The sequence below is a fragment of the Paramisgurnus dabryanus genome, chromosome 23 (assembly GCF_030506205.2).
Source record: "Paramisgurnus dabryanus chromosome 23, PD_genome_1.1, whole genome shotgun sequence".
NCBI lineage: Eukaryota > Metazoa > Chordata > Actinopteri > Cypriniformes > Cobitidae > Paramisgurnus > Paramisgurnus dabryanus.
Window position 1 is genome coordinate 16,039,782 of NC_133359.1, and position 19,186 is coordinate 16,058,967.

General features: G+C 37.9%; 1 protein-coding gene across 1 annotated transcript in view; it reads right to left on the reverse strand.

Annotated features, from left to right (window-relative positions):
- The window catches only part of jph3b (junctophilin 3b), a 54,962-nt gene extending 38,276 nt beyond the window's left edge, over positions 1-16,686 (reverse strand). The window contains exon 1 of the mRNA XM_065291589.2: positions 15,232-16,686. Coding sequence (XP_065147661.1) covers positions 15,232-15,613 — 382 coding nt within the window. The 5' untranslated portion in view covers positions 15,614-16,686. The remainder of the gene's footprint in view (positions 1-15,231) is intronic.
- Positions 16,687-19,186: the final 2,500 nt, after the last annotated feature.

Here is a 19,186-nt window from a genome sequence, read left to right on the forward strand (position 1 = left end):
TTGCAAACAGCCTTGCCACCATCCATCTGTCCACCCGTCTGTCTGTCTATCGTTGCAAACTTTAACAACGCTTTAGAGGTTTTTTTTATTACTAAACTTATTACAAGGCCGTAAACTCCCTTTGTTTTCCAAGGGTACCATTGTTTTGGATTTATAATGGTGAATGAAAAGTGTATTAAGGATTATTTTTATCAAGAGAGCGATACTTGTAGACAGATAGAGAGCATGCATGTGAGAGAGACCGAGAAGTTGGAGTGAGAACAGACGCTGATTCATTTTCACAGGTCTGCGCTGTTGTCATTCTGATGTTGTGCGGAGAGGACGACAGTTGGCCAACATCTGTCTGATGCATGCTTTATATTGTCAAGCAGCATCTGTGTGATATGTAGATCAAACACAAGCCTAAACTGATGGGATTAGCTCGAAAAAATCCAACACACACCAAATAAAAGTCAGTGTGTTTGTCCTAAACAATCACATTGTTTTCATACAGACACTCACATACACATCCTTATTAGGTTCGCTGATATAATGCACTGCATCCTAAAATGTTTTGTCAGCCTTTGTGGTTCCATAAAGAACCTTTGACATCCACAGAACACAAAAGGATCTCTTTAGTGGATTACTTGTAGTTTATTTATTTATTTAAACCACTCCAGCATCCAGGGCATTATATATTCATGGCAAGAACTGGTTAATCCATACACAAGTTAATTTACACGCGAGGAAGGACAATCTGGCATCTTCAATTCACCTAACCTGCATGTCTTTGGAGTGTGGGAGGAAACCGGAATACCCGGAGTAACGTCACACTAACACAGGGTGAATATGCAAATTCCAAACAGGAAGACTCCTGACTCAGCCAAGGCTCGAATCAGGGACCTAAGTAAAAATGTTTTTTGGGCGACCAAAATTGGTTCTAATATATGACCCTGGACCATAAAGTCATAAGTGACACCTGTGCATATTTGTAGCAATAGCCAACAATACATTGTATGGGCCAAAACTATCTATTTTTATGCCAAAAATCATTAGAATATTAAAGATTATGTTTCATAAAGATATTTAGTAAATATTTTACCATAAATATATAACAATGTGTTTATCATTAGTAATATGTGTTGGTAAGGATTTAATTCGGACAACTTTAAAGGCGATTTTCTCAATATTTAGATTTTTTTAATTGTCTCTCGGACAAATATTGTCATATCCTAACAAACCATACATCAATGTAAAGCTTATTTATTAAAAGATTTTACTCTTAAGACTGATTTTGTGGTCCAGGGTCACATATGACATCACTGTTAAGAACCCTTTTAAAGCTTTTAAGTGTGGTTTAAAGGTTTTTGTATGCATTTGCAGTTTTGGAAATTCTGTTGTAAAAAATTGTAACAGTAAGGTCCGAAACATTACCAGTGTAACACTGCAACTAGGCCTGTCACAATAGCTTTTTCATAAGTTGGTTAAAGGTGTTGTGCGTGATTTTTGAAAAACACTTTGAAAAAGGGAGTGTGGCCAACTACCAAAACACACTTGTAGCCAATCAGCAGTAAGGGGCGTGTCTACTAACCGACATCGTTGCATGAGGTTTCGTATGTGTGGGGTGGGTCTTTCAAAAGAAGGTCCAGATTCTGTTGGGGTAGGGGCGTGTTTGTTTAAGTGATTTCAAATATCAACATTGGCTTTCAGAGATCATGCACCCCGCCTTTAATTGCCCCAGAAATAATGTCAATAGTTGATAGTATTGTCTTTTAAAACCATTTCACTGATTATAGACGGTATCATCGGACGCACATGCAGTGACGCGATACGCGTCTGGTCTGAACTTTACTTCCAGTTTAAGTTTTTTTAATGGTCTGACTAGTTGCTAAACTGAACTCTTAAACAAATACCTCGTCAAAAATAACGAATGTTTTGGTTTCCTAGGTAATCTACGTGTTGTTTATTTAGCTTGTTATATAAATAAACTATGTTTAAAGTACTTTGTTGTTATTTATTCTTAGCGGAGTTTACCGGAAGTTACGTGTGGACCACGGACGCCGCTTGTTTATGTTGTTACTGCTGGAACCGTCTATATATGACAATAAAATAGAGTAATATTGCAAGTACATCCGTTTAAGAACACAACTTAGATTTTTAAGAATATTAAAATTAAAAATATTAAATATTAATATGAAATTGGAATGTAAGAAAAAATAAAAGTCGAAATATTTAAAACAAAAATAAATATGATAAAATATGCATTTAAATTTTAAACAGCTAATATGGATGTAAATCCCAGCATCACAAGGTTAATTGCAAGTGTTACTCTGATCACATATGCACCATTACATGCAAGTAGACATGATAGCTTGTTTACGTTAATTTCCTCTCCTCACGTCTCATTCACATAAAAGATTCGGGTTGTAGCTTTGAAACCAATTCCAATAGTATTTATTCTTTCAAACTGTATGTATTCACCAAAAAAAACTGAAATTTTAGCTTGAGTAATGATTTCTTCACCTGTCACTGTCCGCTTAGTGTGTGTATGTGCTCGGGCACGCACGCACATGTGGACCATTTAAAAAAATGCTAGGTTGTTTTTAACCCAGGGCTGGGTCACTATTGGACAGAACGCATTGCTGGGTTAAAATGCCCCAAATAATGGGTTGGTTTAACCCAACTACTGGGTTGTTTTAATATGGTTGGGCTAAAACAACCCATTATTTGTGGCATTTTAACCCAGCAATGTGTTCTGTCCAATAGTGACCCAGCCCTGGGTTAAAAACAACCAAGCAATTTTTAGAGTATGAGCTGCCCTGCCAGTTTTCCGAAGCAGACAGTAGACAGAAATGGCAGAGACAATCGTGATTGGTTAAAATGCTAATGAAATTAATTTTATGCAAACAAACACACATGTAAACACAATGGCAATATATTGCCCAACCCCCAAAAAACCCCACAGAGGTCAAGTTCACGTATCGTGCGATAAGTCAATATAGTCAATATCGCGAAATGCCTAACTAAAACAGACCAACTCAAATGTTTGAGATCTTTTCAACATTTAAACATTAATGTAACTTTTACCTACAAGTATCCACAAATCAAATAAGGCTGTCAACAATAACCTCTCCAGACTATTGCAAATAAGCTTGAATTTGACAAAAAACTACAAAAGACAAATCTAATAGTATAGAAGTACCTATATTATAAAACCAAAGAGAATTATGATGCATTCCCAGACACTTCAGAATAAGGGCTGTATGAAAGTGATATAAAACTGCTGACATCTGTAGTGCTCTGATTGATTGGCACAGTGTTTGTACCGACATAAGACTAAGCATCCAACTTGGAGTCTGGCAGTCTGAGGACAAGTCCCTCCCACAGGCTGAAATGAGTGGCTTTAAACATTACGACTTCCTGTTTGAGGTATATGGAGGGGAACTTGACCTTGTTTGGCCTTTAGACTGCTTATAAAATCTTCCTGACCGAATAAGGTCATGACAAAGATTGAAATCAATGTGAAATCGATGATTGAATCAAGTTTTGGTGCTCCTAATCTCATAATTAGATCACAATACTTTAGCCTGGATTTCACAGACAGGGTCGCATATATACTGTCGCTTTAAACAATGTGTCCTTTATGTATGTCTTCACAGTGATGTCAAAGTGAAATCCCTCGTGATGCAAACACAAACAACCTGGTCCTTTGATAATTCTGCAGGTAGCCAAAGAAACTTCTCATTAAGAGGCAGCTTAATCTCCTAGATCTAAACGAGAGAGCGAGCGAGAGAGAGAGAGTGTGTGTGAGAGAGAGAGAGAGAGAGAGAGAGAGATCAGTCACGACATTGGCACGCTGCTGGCGCTCTCCGTGGTTCTGAAGATTAGAGTAGGAGTTTCGGGTGGGATTTATATGCTCTCGAGCCTCGGCTATTCATTTTTGATCACTGTAGTGGACATTTTTAGTGTGCAGACATATATGTCACTGTTTGATGTCTTAAAAGGACACTAGGCTTTTGTGTCATAGCAGATGTTGTAATTATAATTTTACATTTATATCATCAGACGCTTTAATTCAACAAGATTAGCTTCTTTATCGGTATCTGTCCCTTGGGTTCAAAATCTGGACCTTTGCGCTGCTTACGCAAACCAGCCATACAGGAGCATAATTATTTTGCCATAATGACCAGCTGTTTGTACATAATACTTTCATATTTTAGAAATATATTAAAAATTATTTTATTGCAAGCAAAAGAGAAAATACAGTCTCAGATTTCTTTACGTCCTCATTGGTTTGCTAACTGTACTAGGTACGCTGCAGATAGCAGTATCGCCTTGCATGAGCTTGGGACGTCTCGCACGGTTATGTGATTAGCGGTCCTGTATTGGCTTTCTATGAGTCCTGCAACCTACATGTCAAAACTAATTCGTTTGCGTTTCAGCCGGAGGCCTGTGAGATGAGTTGTGCGACGGTGCGGGGCACACAGAACGGAAACGGTTAATGCGGAAAGATCAAAGATGCGGAAACATCACAGCGTAGATTTAACCACGTGCCTTCCCCCGGGCTGAATTTATAATAGTTTTTTTTTATAAACACTGTTCTGTTTCAAGGTCGAATGCGTCTTGTATCTGCATTTTTGTTTTTCGTGATCAGTAATGGGTCTGTCAGAAGAAATGACAGTATTCATGACGTTCCTGCACTGTAAAAAATATCTGTAGAAATTACAGTATTACTGGGAACTAGCTGCCAGTAACTTACTGTAGATTTATGTTATTTACTGGCAACAGTTTGTTCAAAGTTAAATGAAACATTTTCAGTCTTTATCTTCTACAGTAAGTTACTGGCACATTTTTTACAGTGTGGTGGTCTTAATATCCCACATACAATGCTAATGAGAATTTTTGCCAGGAAAAGGCAGGCTCTCGCAAAGCAGGCAGAAAGCTTTGGATCGGCTCTTCTATGAATTATTAATGTCTGCCTTTTTTCACCAAGTCAGCATTTGCGCCACAAAGTAATTGTTGTGTGCATGGTTGGGGACCAGAGAGGGACAGGCATTCAGAGTACACATCTGTTCCAGGACAGTGCGATATGACAGGTGTTTATAGCCATAGATGGACTAAACAGAGGACCTCTCATCCATAACCAACTGTAAACTAATGGTGTTCTTAGCTAATATAAACTGGCCATTCATCATGGCTTTGAAGCTAATGGCTTGTTATGTGCTGTACGTAGCAGATCAGATGAATCAAAGGTTGACTTGATGATATACACAATTTTAATGCTGTATGTTGTGTACGTGGAGCAAAGCTTTTGCAACAATGCCCCACAAAATGAGGCTATGCTTAAACCTAAATCTCTCTGTAAGCCTACATAGACTAGAATGCTGTTATCTGGTTAAGGGGATTTCAGTTTGACTTTTTTAATGCTATGTTGGTGACCTCTCTCAATGCGAAAAACATTTTCGGATTATAAACAACATAAAATTACCCAGACAGTCCGTTTCAACCACATATATCTGATATATCATTCTTTCACTCTACAAATGCAGTTATTTTTATTTGTTTTTGAGCAGAATGACTTTTTAAAGGACATGTTGATCAGCATTTGTGTCTTAGTCATAAAGGAGTGCTGGGATTTGCTGTATATGAGGCTCATAGTGGACATGACGCTGCTGTTGGCCTTTGGCAACACAGAGTTCAACACTGATGGATGTAAGTACTTTACTCCCTGAATTCTGAGTAATCATTGGGGTTACATCAGAAACTAAATTCAGATCAGGCAGTAAAGGCAAAGATCTACTATCCTCTTATAAAAATAAAAAATTTTCCTGGATTCTCATGTAATCCCTACGGGTCTGACTGACAGGTACAACATGCCAAGTCATGTTATTGAACTAATTATTGATATGATGTCAATTTTAAAATATCATACAAAGAAAAATTCACAGAAACCCAAGATATTGTATATTATACTGCATATAGGAAGATAATAATACTGTAGAGGTTAATATCTATTAAAATACAAATAAATGCATTGTACACTCTTTCTTTTAATACACTATAAAAATTGGGTTGAAATAATATGAACACAACATTTCCCATAGTTACATTTGTGTTATTCCATGGTTTTGAGAAGTTTACTTGCCTATTATTATAACGTGTTGAAGCAATAGTAAGTAAGTGACATTAAGGGCCCTATTTTATTGATCTAAGCGCATGGTCTAAAGCAGGGGTTTCCAATACGTCGATCGCGATCGACCAGTCGAACGCAAAGGCAATGCCGGTAGATCGCACATAAGTTAACTGCTGCTCCACGCGCAAAAATTGGCATTATGGTCTTAAAATACTTGCGTGTTTCACAATTATTAGTTGCTGCGTCTTTCTTCTCAAAAGTGTTTTTATAAATCTTATTCCAGGCAGCTGCAGCTCAGTCGTCTGACTTCGGAAATTCACCAGGATGCACATTCTTTCCTTCACCCAGGAGCTGATCCACGCGCACGGTGTGTGTGCGCGCGCGAGCAAGCAAACGGGAGAGAGAGGGCGAGGCAGCGTAGCGCTAATTTATATGCTTCTAATACTGTTGTCATTTTCTAGTTTGTTTGACTAAACCGCATCTTTAAGGAATACTCGACATGTACTCAATGATTTTTTAACTTCTCAAAAAGAATAGAGTAAGCCTAAATTCAATGTAGAGGTATAGTCCTAACAAGCATTTTAAGTGCTATAACAAATAATTAACTGTGTTTTTAAGTAGGTAGATCTTGTCGGCTCTATCATTTTAAAAGTAGATCGCCACACAAAAAAGTCTGGACACCCCTGGTCTAAAGAGTACGGCTCACAGTCTAAAAGGGCATGTCTGAATCCACGACGAAATTCAGATTTAGAATTTAACGACGGAAAAAAATGGTTTGTGCGCCTAGTGCACAGTCTAAAAGGGTTGTTCCTATTCTCGTAATGAGTGTGTTTTGGGCTTAACGTGCAATAATAGTAGTAGTAGTAGGGGTATATATTTATTGTCCCCTTAGGGAATTTTATTTCACATTTCCAAAAAAAGGCCTTGGAATAAACCAATAAGAGTCTTATCTCCCATCCCCTTTAAAAGCCAGTTGCGCTTGCACCATGCCGATTCCATATTCAGATGGCGGAATTTGTAAACTGAAAAACTAAGCGAAGAAGGAAGAAGACCACCAGTTTAAGATTAATGTTAAAAATTGCGTCGTTTTTATTTGTATGGAAATTGTTAGGTTTTTTTGTATTAAATCTTTGGTTCCCTTTAAAAGTCATTTTTCTTTCAGTCATGGAAGTAAAATTAGCAGGTTTTTAATAGCTGTAAATGTCAATGGGCCCCATTTATAAAGTGGACTACTCCTTTAATCTGTATTAATTTACAAATATGCAATAAAAGGTTTTTACTCTAAAATACTAAGCTAATCTGTGTGACGTCACTTCTTGTTGACGTTCGAAGTGTTTTCAAACAAACGGAGCGTAGCTTACTCCTCCCCTACCTTCCGTGCTTTCTGAACGATTCATGAACGCGCCCAGCCCCCACTCCCAAATCCTTCTTGTCGTTTATTGGCTGGAACACTTTGTTATGTTTAGTGGTGGTAGGTTTGACCACTTTGTTTTTGATGCAGTTTGTGAAGGCTGGGCTGTCTACAGAGACCGCTTTTTTACAGTGTGTTCAGAGGACAGGCAGCTAGCAGATAGTGAGGAGATGTTTACTGTATGAAACAAAAAATGTTTTATGGACTAAAACGCGTGAATTCGCTAAGAGCACCTTTAATGAATTTACAAACGTGTGGAGAGCCGAAACGTTTCAGCACTCGAACAGCGCCATGAGTGTTTTGAAGGGCGTTACATAAAGGTTCTCATCTCAACATATCCAGAGGTACAAAGCTATCATATACAATAAATCCGTGGGGTAGCATTTCAAAATAGATGCAAAATTTGCATTTGTTTAAAGCAAAACATTCAGTTACTTATCACGCTACAGGTGAAGCAGCTCTTTACGCCTTGTAACGTCTCATAATCGGTCCTCATTTATGTCCAAGAAACTAAATAATAATCATTTACATTTTAATCATTTAAATTTTCATATTGTTTGTTTGTGTGTAGTGTGTGATAAGCAAATGTTGTCGTCCGTTTATAGGCCCATATTACTAACACGCTCTTTAAATAACAAACACAATATTGCGCCATAGACTTTAGACCAGGTTTTAGAATGGGCAATGGCATAGTAGTCTATTTACAGTAAGTTGCCTTAAAAATAGCAACGCCCCAACAATACGCCTGAACACACCTCGTTTTCAGACAAGAATGCCCATGGGCGCAAAAATGGGTGCAAACTGTATTTGCTTTTTAAACAACATGGCTATGAACGTGAAAATGACAACAACGTAGGGCTGAAACTAGCAAAAAACACTTGTGTCGCACTTTGCACTGCATTGTACTGGGTGTGTGATTGCGCCCTTAACCTTTGAATGGTAGTGTATGTGCCCTATACAAGAATATACATACACACAAGCTAAAGAAAACTAATTAAACCTCTTAAAACCCATCCTTTGCCAGTGTGGTGGGGGAATTCAGGTCATAACGTGAACAGATGCTTAAATGTGCCTCAGCTGTAGTCTACTCAGACACAGCATTGTAAGAGCTGATAATGCCACTATAAGCTTTCTGCGGCCCTAGCAACCTTCTTCTCTATCGTCTTATTTCTTCTCAATATCTGTTTTTTTAAACGCTTTCTGTGGTTGTGATTAAGTGGCCCAGATTAGCACCGAAGTAAACACCATTAGCGAGTAAGCCAGCCAATCAGAATGGTGAGCATCGAGTCTCCACCCATACGGAAATGTAATATATGACATATATGTCCCTATATCAAAACCGATCTTGGCATATATGTTACATATATATGCAATATATTAATATCACATATATAGATCCTCTGGATATATGAATATATAGGTTTAAAACATATATGAAATACTCATATTAAAATGTATATAAATACATATATTAATATCACATATATAGATACTCTTGATATATGAAGATATATGTTTTAAACCTATATGAAATACTCATATTAAAATGTATATAAATACATATATGAATATCACATATATAAATAATCTTGATATATGAGATATATTTTTTAAACCTATATGAAATACTCATATTAAAATGTATATAAATACATATATTAATATCACATATATAGATACTCTTGATATATGAAGATATATGTTTTAAACCTATATGAAATACTCATATTAAAATGTATATAAATACATATATTAATATCACATATATAGATACTCTTGATATATGAAGATATATGTTTTAAACCTATATGGAATACTCATATTAAAATGTATTTAAATACATATATTTAAAATATGTATATGTATGAATTCTTATATGGGTTTGTATTTTACAACCATATAAGATGGATTTTTACATGATACTGTATGCTCCAACCATATGATATCAATATGTTTTATGTCTAGATTTCTAAAACAACATAGCCTATATAGGTCTGTAAATATATTGTTTAAAAATTATTAGGGTCATAACATTATAACCCTGCCTAGTTTCAAACTGCATGCATTTGGCACAATACTATACTTTTATTATGGAGTTATACTCCATGGGGGCGGTTTCCCGGACAGATAGACTAGTCCTAGACTAAAACATTTTTAAGAGCTGTCCAAACTGAAAACAACTTGCACTGACATATCTTAAAATACATCAGGGCCCTTTGTTTTGCCTCAAAATGCATACAGGTAATGTTTTTAGTAGGGCCGGGACTCGATTAAAAAAATTAATCTAATTAATTAGAGGCTTTGTAATTAATTAATCTAAATTAATCGCATTTTAATCTCATATAAATATTTGACCTGAGAACATTAAGAAGTATTTTTACATGGATTTTTATGAATAATGACTGAATACATAAGCTTAACAAAATATTGTTTATTTTTGTTCAACCAAGTCGTTGTACCCGGAGTCCACGCTAGCTGCTGTATGTTTTGCATTGAGATGATACTTGAGGCTCGATGTGCTGCGGTGATATGTGAATTCCTTGTTGCATATCTTACACACAACCATGCTCTTATCGACGCTTACCAGTGATGCGCGGGTCAATGTATAAACAACCCGCCCGCAAATCGGACCGCAAAGAAAATATATACCCGACCCGCTTCCTGGCCCGCATTTCTTAAAGTAGTTTGTTTAATATTGCAGGGTTCGGGACTTCTCAGGTTTTGACTGTCTGTGTTCTGGTACCTATGTGCGCGGATGCCCCACCTCGCGTATAAAAACAACAAAACATAATATACTATATAGCCTATATTAAAATTAAAATATATAAAAATGTGCATAATATATTTTTTAAGTTGCACATCGTTTATAGGTTTCTTAAGTGAGATTCGGATGTGAAAAGCGCTGCATAATGTACGCGCCTTTAGTGTTACCATTGAAACTTAACTAAATAAAAAAAATAAGAGGTGATATATAGCTTTAGCCTACATAAATGCTTATTGCTTTAATGTTGCGAGTTCCTCTTCGACTGTTCTTGCTGTTATGTTTATAATAGTTCATTGTTCAGAGTTCATATTGATGATCTTATAGTCAATTTAAAAATGCTCTTACAAACTGACTCTATTCGTTTAACTTTTTTCCTTTACCTGCCGTCGCTGTTCTCTGTGCGTGTCCTCCGTCAAAGTAGCCTATTAAAATTAATATGAAGTTGATTTTTAAAAGTCTTAAGCACACCGCAAATCAAACGTGCTGCTACAGTATGCTCTAAATGCGCGTGTAAATTTAACTTCTGGGCACTGCCAGGCTGATTTTTTGAAAAGTAAGTGATATAGGCTACTCACTGCATGTTTTGGCATTCGGTAGCATATGCATCAATGAGATGCAAGGTGTTGCTTTTAATGTTCTTTTTAATTTATATTCACAAAACCTAACAACAAAACATTGTTTATAATTACGAGACAAATTATTTGAAACGAAATTCGTTTTAAAGTAGCAAACAAAACTTAAATTAAACTCGTAATAAACTAATTAAATTGAAACAAAACAACATTACAACAATATTTAAACCCAACAATACTCAAACATTAACATATAACAGACATTACGATACATGTTAAAATAATCTGTAGTTTGTTGGTAGATGTTTATTGGGCAAAACCTGCGTTGCAAACCTCCATTTACCAGAATAAATCATTTTTACTTTGAAATTGATGCGTTGTCACGTTAAAATCAGCTGTTCGTTTAGGTTCTGTCTACTTTTATTTACACTGCATCACAACCCCGGAGTTCTCGAACTAAAACAGGGTCTGCAGCATTTACGAATGACTCTATTAATAAGTGCGATTAAAATGCGTTAAAATGTTTAACGCGTTATTTTTTGTGTAATTAATTAATCTTAATTAACGCGTTAAAGTCCCGGCCCTAGTTTTTAGTAAGGCATGTTTGTTAAAACTAGTTATATTTCCTAATTAAACTAAGGCCTAGTCCTGGATTAAGATAATCCCTGTCCGGGAAACCGCCCCCATATTACTCAATGTACAAGCTAGAAATTAAGCTCTGCACAGCACAGGTCTACTAAAGGGTTAATGGTGCCACATGGTGATCAACAGTAAAAATGACAAATTTGACCTCTTTGCAAAAGGAAAAACCACCAACATTCAAAAATGCATGATAACAAGGTGTCATTGCTCTGCAATCAAAAAATGTGGTTATAATGGAAGTCAATGGGGCAAAAACAGCCACTAACAATAAATGAGGAAGAAAACAATAATCAAAAGCCAATGTTTTTACTTTATATTTGACATGCCCAAGACTGCGAAAAAGGTTAAAAAAAATCCAGTCTACAATCACTTTTTGTATTGAAAATTTGTCATTTAGATTTTCCCCAAATCCACTTATGAACTTGGCAATTAAAGAGTTAAAATCATGGAATTTTTGTAAAAATTTGGTAGTTTTGATCAGAACTGACTAACAAATTTATGCAAAAAAAGTGAAAAAATAATCTGATACATTTTTACAGATGTTTAATTTAGTGGATGTATTAAATTTGAACAATGCACAAGGGTTAAATTTGCACTGTGTACCCCTGCATAAAATAAAAACAGGAGGAATAATAAAACGAACACTGTAAAATACAAGCTAAACAGCGCCTACATCAGTAACACACAAATAGCTTAAGTTGTGAGCCCCTCCCATCCAACTGCTGGGTGGATCAGTGGATAGCGCGGACGACTTTCAACGTGAGGACCCGGGTTCGAGGCCCGACTGGACTCATCAGGTACATTACAAATAATAAATTGTGTTTGTGTGTTAAGTTGTGTGAATGGGTTGTACGTCCTACCTGTGATCTGAAACATGCGAAAAATAGATAAAAACCACGGCTCAAATTTAATTATTTTATGATATATGATAAGTATATGTATGCAACATATATTAGACATATATGTGAAGTCATGTATGTCACATATATAAATAATTATATAGATGACATATATGTCTATGTATGTTTTTTGCACACATAGACATATATTTGTATGGGATAGACATATATGTCAATATATGAAATTGTTCCATTTTCGAATAGGTGTCATATATGGTTGTACATATATGTACATATATGTTTCTACTTTATATTACCATATATTTCATATAGGGATATTTCATATATTCACATATATTACATTTCCGTATGGGCAGTGGCAAGCTGACCTGCCGCCAGAGTCTGTGTGTGTTTCCACAGCAACTTGCTATAAAGACACATGGGCAATGCTTCCATAGTGCAGGGAGATTGCAAAAATAAAACAAAGAGGAGAAAGGTTATGCAGGTAACAGATGGATGGTTGGCACAAGTGTATTGCTCATTCATTGGAACTGACACAACTTATTACAGTCCTGAACGTAAAGCGATCAAGCGTGTGCTGATTTTACCTTTCACTCTCTCTCTATAACCACATTTAAGGGTAACCCACATTAGGTGATACATGCAAGATTAAATTTGGTTCCTCATGTGTATACATTCAGATTATCTATTGTAAAGAGTTGAGAATTCATATTTGAGAATATCATAGCCACTTCAAAGTCAATATAAATACACAATAACTTTGCTTTACATTTGAAATAATAATATTAACCAAATGCCCTTGGCACGTATTTTACGTTCATCAAATACTTCCGCTTTAATCTGCTTAATCCCGACCTCAGGCCATTTAGAAATACATTGTAAAAAGTTGGATCAACTTAAACAAATTACTTTAATTGGTAACACCTAAATAATAAAACTTAATTTTCTAACTTTAGGTTAAGTTAAATTAAAGTAATTTTTTTAAAGAGATAGTTCAGCCAAAAATGAAAATAATGTCATTAATGACTCACCCTCATGTCGTTCCAAACTCGTAAGACCTCGGTTCATCTTCGAAACACAGTTTAAGATGTTTTATATTTAGTTTGATAGCTTGCTGACCCTCCATTGAAAATGTATGTATGGTATACTGTCCATGTCCAAAAAGGTAATAAAAATGTCATCAAAGTAGCCCATGTGACATCAGTGGGTCAGTTAGAATGTGTTGAAGCATCAAAAATACATTTTGGTCCAAAAATAACAAAAATCACTGTGACTGTAAACAAAGCCCGGGCGCACAAAAAAAAAACAACAGCTGGGGCGCACCAGATAACACATCAGCCACGTCGTACGTCATCCGCGTCACTGCAGTCACGTGACTTTTGTCTCACGCATGCGCTTCACACTACCGCGGAAGAGGAGACAATACTGAATAAAGTAGTAATTTTGAGTTATTTCTGGACCAAAATGTATTTTAGATGCTTCAACACATTCTAACTGACCCACTGATGTCACATGGACTACTTTGATGATGTTTTTATTACCTTTCGGGACATGGACAGTAATACCGTACGTAGATTTTAAATGAAGGGTCAACAAACTCTCGGACTAAATCTAAAACATCTTAAACTGTGTTCCGAAGATGAACGGAGGTCTTACGAGTTTGGAACTACATGAGAGTGAGTCATTAATGACATTATTTTCATTTTGGCTTGACTATCCCTTTAAGTTGATTCAATTTTTACAATGTATTTCTAAATGGCCTGAGGCCGGGATTAAGCAGATTGAAGTGAAAGCATTTGATGAAAGTGTAATATGTGCCGAGAGCATTTGGTTAATATCATTATCTAATTTTTGACACAAGTGGCATTTAGCGTCTTTTGAATTTGAGCTCCTCAAATGTAAAGCATAGTTATTGTGTGTTTATATTGACTTTGAAGTGGCTGTGATATTCTCAAATATGAATTCTCATCTTTTTATATCCAGGTTTTCCACTTTTTGCAGTCTACCGGTTTGTTGACAGATTCCATTAAGACTCTGATAAAAAATGCTCATTTACCAAAAAAACATGCACGCACTTGGAGGTTTTTGCATGGATTCTTAATGTATTTGTTCACATTATGTTACTTTTATATTTTTTAGTAACAGTGCAACTACAACCGAATTCCTAACCGCCATATTTCATCTACAGTGATTTACAGTACACATGTCAGCCAAAGAGTTTGGACAGATCACTGACTGAAAACAGTTTACTCTCTTCTCTAGAGCAGATGACATTTAGACCCTTGCATATGCGTTATGTCAAATTACCATACAGTGGCAGCTTTGCTTTTTCAGGTAATGGTCTGTTCTGGTCTATGTTTCATCCCACATGGCACTTATCCTGTAACAAACTTTACATCAGTTTGCAAGAGGCATGATATCTGCCGTGATTTTTTTTGTCTTCTTTTACACTGACCCCAGCACAAAATGCCTGAAATTTCTCGATACAACTTGAATAGGGGTTTCCTGTACTTTTCCAGGACTTGTAAATTGATCTAATCTCTACCCCCCACCACAGTAGATGTCTGTCTTAATTTGATCCTCCAAATTTATTTCTGCAGCTTCTGGAGAATGGAGGAAATAGCTTGTCCAGATGATGAAGGGAATAGGGTGAAAAACTTAGGCTACAAGTCAAAAGTGATGGGTGGTGAAGTAATGGAAATTACAGGGTATTCTAGAAGTCTCTTACTTCAGTCTCTGTTTCTGCTGCAACAGTATGTATTGGCTGGCCTATTTTAAGTGTGTTGAGGATAACTTAAAGGTCAGCATTCAATGTAAACCCTTAATACGAACTTTATCTCATCACGCAAACAAGTACATTAAAGTCTTACCTCCATCCGAGTATGTCTCTGTTCCATATCCATCCTGTAGTCCGTTGTTCCACGTACCCTCGTACTTGCCGCTGGTTCCCGTGCTTTCCCGCACACCGTAACGTCCCTTAAATCCATGTGTCCACTCACCTTTATAAACCCACTTGCCCTTGTTTTCAACTCCAATGCCGTGGCGCTTGCCTTGCGCCCATGTCCCCTGATAGGTGTTCCCGCTGGGCCAGGTATAAACGCCCACCACCTCAAAGCCGTGGCTCCATGAGCCCGCATACTCGCCTTGGCCCTTGGGTCCCGTGCAGATGCCATGGCCGTGGGCCTTTCCCTCTTCCCACCCTCCACAGTATGATCCCCCATCATCAAAGTTGAACCTGCCCCCAGTGGACATGCATGAAATAGGTTTTGGCAAATACTCCAAACCTCAAAAAGAAAAGAAAAGAAAGTAAGAACCAAACAAACTCAGACTTAGAAATAGGGCCAGGGTGTTGGTATAAAGCTCAGGCAGGAAGACACTCCTGAAAACTCCTGCTAATGGCGGCAGATGAACAATTTATAAAGTTAAAAGAAAGAAAGAGGAGCCCTCCAGGGCAGTAGTCCCCTCCTGTCAAACCAGGCAGGAGCAGTGTGAGCCCACTCAGACCATCCTCTTTCAGGAGTGGAGCTTGTTATTCATGGGTTGCTTTCCTGCGGCTGCTTTTCAGCGATGAAAGTGGGCCCACGCCAGCCATGCGCCTTGTCCTACCGTTACTAACGCAGCAACAATTCTCTCACTTCTGGTACTCCGGCCCCCTCCTTGTTCCTGCCTCCACGCAGGCCCCCAGTGCCAGCACACACCTACCCTGACACCCGCTCACCCTCTCTGGGGCTTTGAACGGCTTTGCTTCCCCTCCCTGACGTTGAGACCACCAGGCTCCACCTAGAAACCTGTGACGGCCGCCAGATGAAGCAGTCAGGTAGCATTTACAAATGTATCCGCTCTGTCACGAGCTCGCTCACTGTTGTAACACATTCACCCGACATGCTGATGCCACGCTGGGAGTCAGAGTGTAGGAAAAATAAGAAAAAATGGATTCTGCAAGGTTCAGTCTCTGTCAGCTAGCAGCAATGCAGTCTATCGCATGCATATGTACGCACCCTCTCACCAGCACAGGATGAGCGCACGGCTTAATCGCAAACAAACTGATGTGATTAATTCCTTATCGGGGCACCGTTTTGTCGTTCTCCTATCCTCTTTGCTCTCTTTTAGGGTTGGGTAAAAATCCTCTGCTCCAGTTTGCTTTCAAGTGTAAAACCCAGAGTCATTATTCCAGATTTATCTTCTCCTGGTCTTCCTTGACTTCAAGCACATTGTTGGAATGATTTTCGTGTGTCGCGGATTGTCTTTTCTCCGTCGTCATCTTATTCCTTCATAAGCTTGTATGTCTCTCTCTCTCTCTCTCTCTCTCTTTTACACTGGTGTCTCTCAAATCTGCTCATTAGAGGCGGACTGTTCCAACGCAGCCAACCCCCCTCCCCCTTTCACAAGCTCTCTGGCTCTCTCTCTCGCTCACCGTTCTTTTAAAGAGACATGCACTGTATCAACACACACCACTTTTCTCTCTCCATCTCTTTCCACCTCAGGGAGCAAAGATTGCATTTCCTAATTGCCCGGCTTAGTCCTTCCCCTACCCTCCCTCTAAATCTCCGTTGCTCTGCCCTCATAGAATAATTAGAGCATTTGTCAGTTAATGATATGGCTTTAGATAATGCAGTACATTAGTTAATATAAAAACTGTGACCTTGGTTCAGTCATTGTGACTATTCGTCATTGGATACCATGATATTTGTGAGCCACAATGGGTATTTTTTACTCTTATTCACTATGGGTGACTTCTATGATTCATAGTTGGAGTGTATTGTGATTGAGGTCACTACAAACAACACAGCTACAGATCGCAGAGAGTACAGTATCACGCTGTTCTTAAATGCTTACTCTGTATTTCTGTCTTTAGCAACACTCAGGGGATCCCTGTATACCCTGTCTCCTTCTCAAACAGCTTTGCAATAGATGTTTCCAGAACATATAAGGATGCAAGAGGGTCACCGTGCACTTTAGGGTGAGGTATGGTAAAATACTTCAAAATACGGTGTGTAGATTTTTTACATAAACAAAAATGTACCGTTCGTTTTGTGTTTGTTATTGTGTGTAAAAGTGTGTTTGGGAAGAGGACGGGTATTTATCCTCTCAATTATAGGGGATCAACTCTGAAAATAAACAGCATGGTCTGGTGTGCTCCTTCAGCTCGGCAGGGAGCAGACACCCAGGTTTTCTGAGGTAAAAAGGTCACCTACCATTTGACTAAAACTAGCTTTTATGTGACTCATTAGGCCATATCTGTGTTTTACTGAGCAATGCTAGCTCACTGCTTCTGATGGTTTAGCTGATCAGGCCAGTTTGTTGCTAGCCTGCTGTTGGCTTGATTAGCATTGGATGGGAATTTTATGAGATGAGATCGGCAGGCAGAGCGTGGGAGTGTGTGTGAGAGAGGAGGAGAAAGAGAAAAGAGACAGAGCTCCTGAAGCTCAATTATTTGAGTATTGCGTTAGCAACGCACAAATCATGGGATCGATCTCAGGGAACATATACTTATAATGTATACTTTGAATGCACTGTAAGTTTATTTGGATAAAAGCGTCTGACAAATGCAATTAGCTTATCTCCACAGAATTGTTGGAGAGATAATAGATGCCATTTGTAAAACATTAATTGTAATGCCAAAATGTAACTGTCGATTATCTGCTGTACCATGGAGCATTTGATGCAGACACATAATAGCTGTTTGAGGCCTAGGGAGCCTTACCATTCTTTCAAAAACGCCTGTTGCAAGTGGTGACTTCTTTTTTTGAGGGCGCACGACGCAAAGCTTATCAAAACATGTACAACCCCTGTAGGGTTTTGTAAATATCGACAGCCTGTTCAGCGAACAAGTTTAAGTAATGCAGCCGGTGACTTCTCCTCTGAGGGGCGCAAATTCAAAATTTGTGTTCGGTGTGTCATACTTATGTGTATCACGCGTCATATCAAAATACATGCCTGCCCCAGACATTTTGAAGGGGTTTATGATAAAAGAAACTCTCACATTTGCCAGATACCCGCTTAATCTCATGTGTAATCAGAATTTAGTGTTAAGTTAGTATCTTTGTGAAAAACCCTTATCATAAAACCTTTCGACACGTAGCAGGCATGTACTTTGACATGTCGCATGATGCTCATAGGTTCACACGACACACCGAACACTTATTTTGACATGACAAGCCATACATGACACTCCGAACACATATTTTGCATTCACACCCCTCAGACAAGTCAAGTCACCGGCCGCCACTTCCTGTTACTCAAGACTTGTTACCATAAACAGGCTGTGGATATTTTCGAAACCCTGCACACAACTTAAAGGGATAGTTCGCCAAAAATGATATTAAACTCACGATTTAATCATCCGAAGCCATCCGAGATGCATATGTCCATCATTTTTCAGACAAACACATTTTTAATTGTTTTATATCTTCCAGCTGCTAAACAGTAAAGTTACGGGATCCACGTCCTTCAAGTCCAAAAATGTGCATATCCTTCCCCCAAGAAATCCAAACGGCTCCAGGATGATAAACAAAGGTCTTCTGAGGGTAATCCGCACGGTGTTGTTGTAGAAATATCCATATTTAAAACCTTTTAAACGAAAATAACTAGCTTCCGGTAGCGCCGCCATCTTAAACTCCTTTGTATTCAGGAGAGAGTATTAGCGTAGTGTACACACTTTTCTTAGTGACGTATGACAAACTCGAAGGGCAGGGGCACCAGCAGCAGCAGAGAAACCTCCGTAAACTGCTTACGCTCTTATCTTGAATGTGGACGCGACTAAGATGGCGGCGCTACCGGAAGCTAGTTATTTTCGTCTATAAAGTTTTAAATGTGAATATTTCA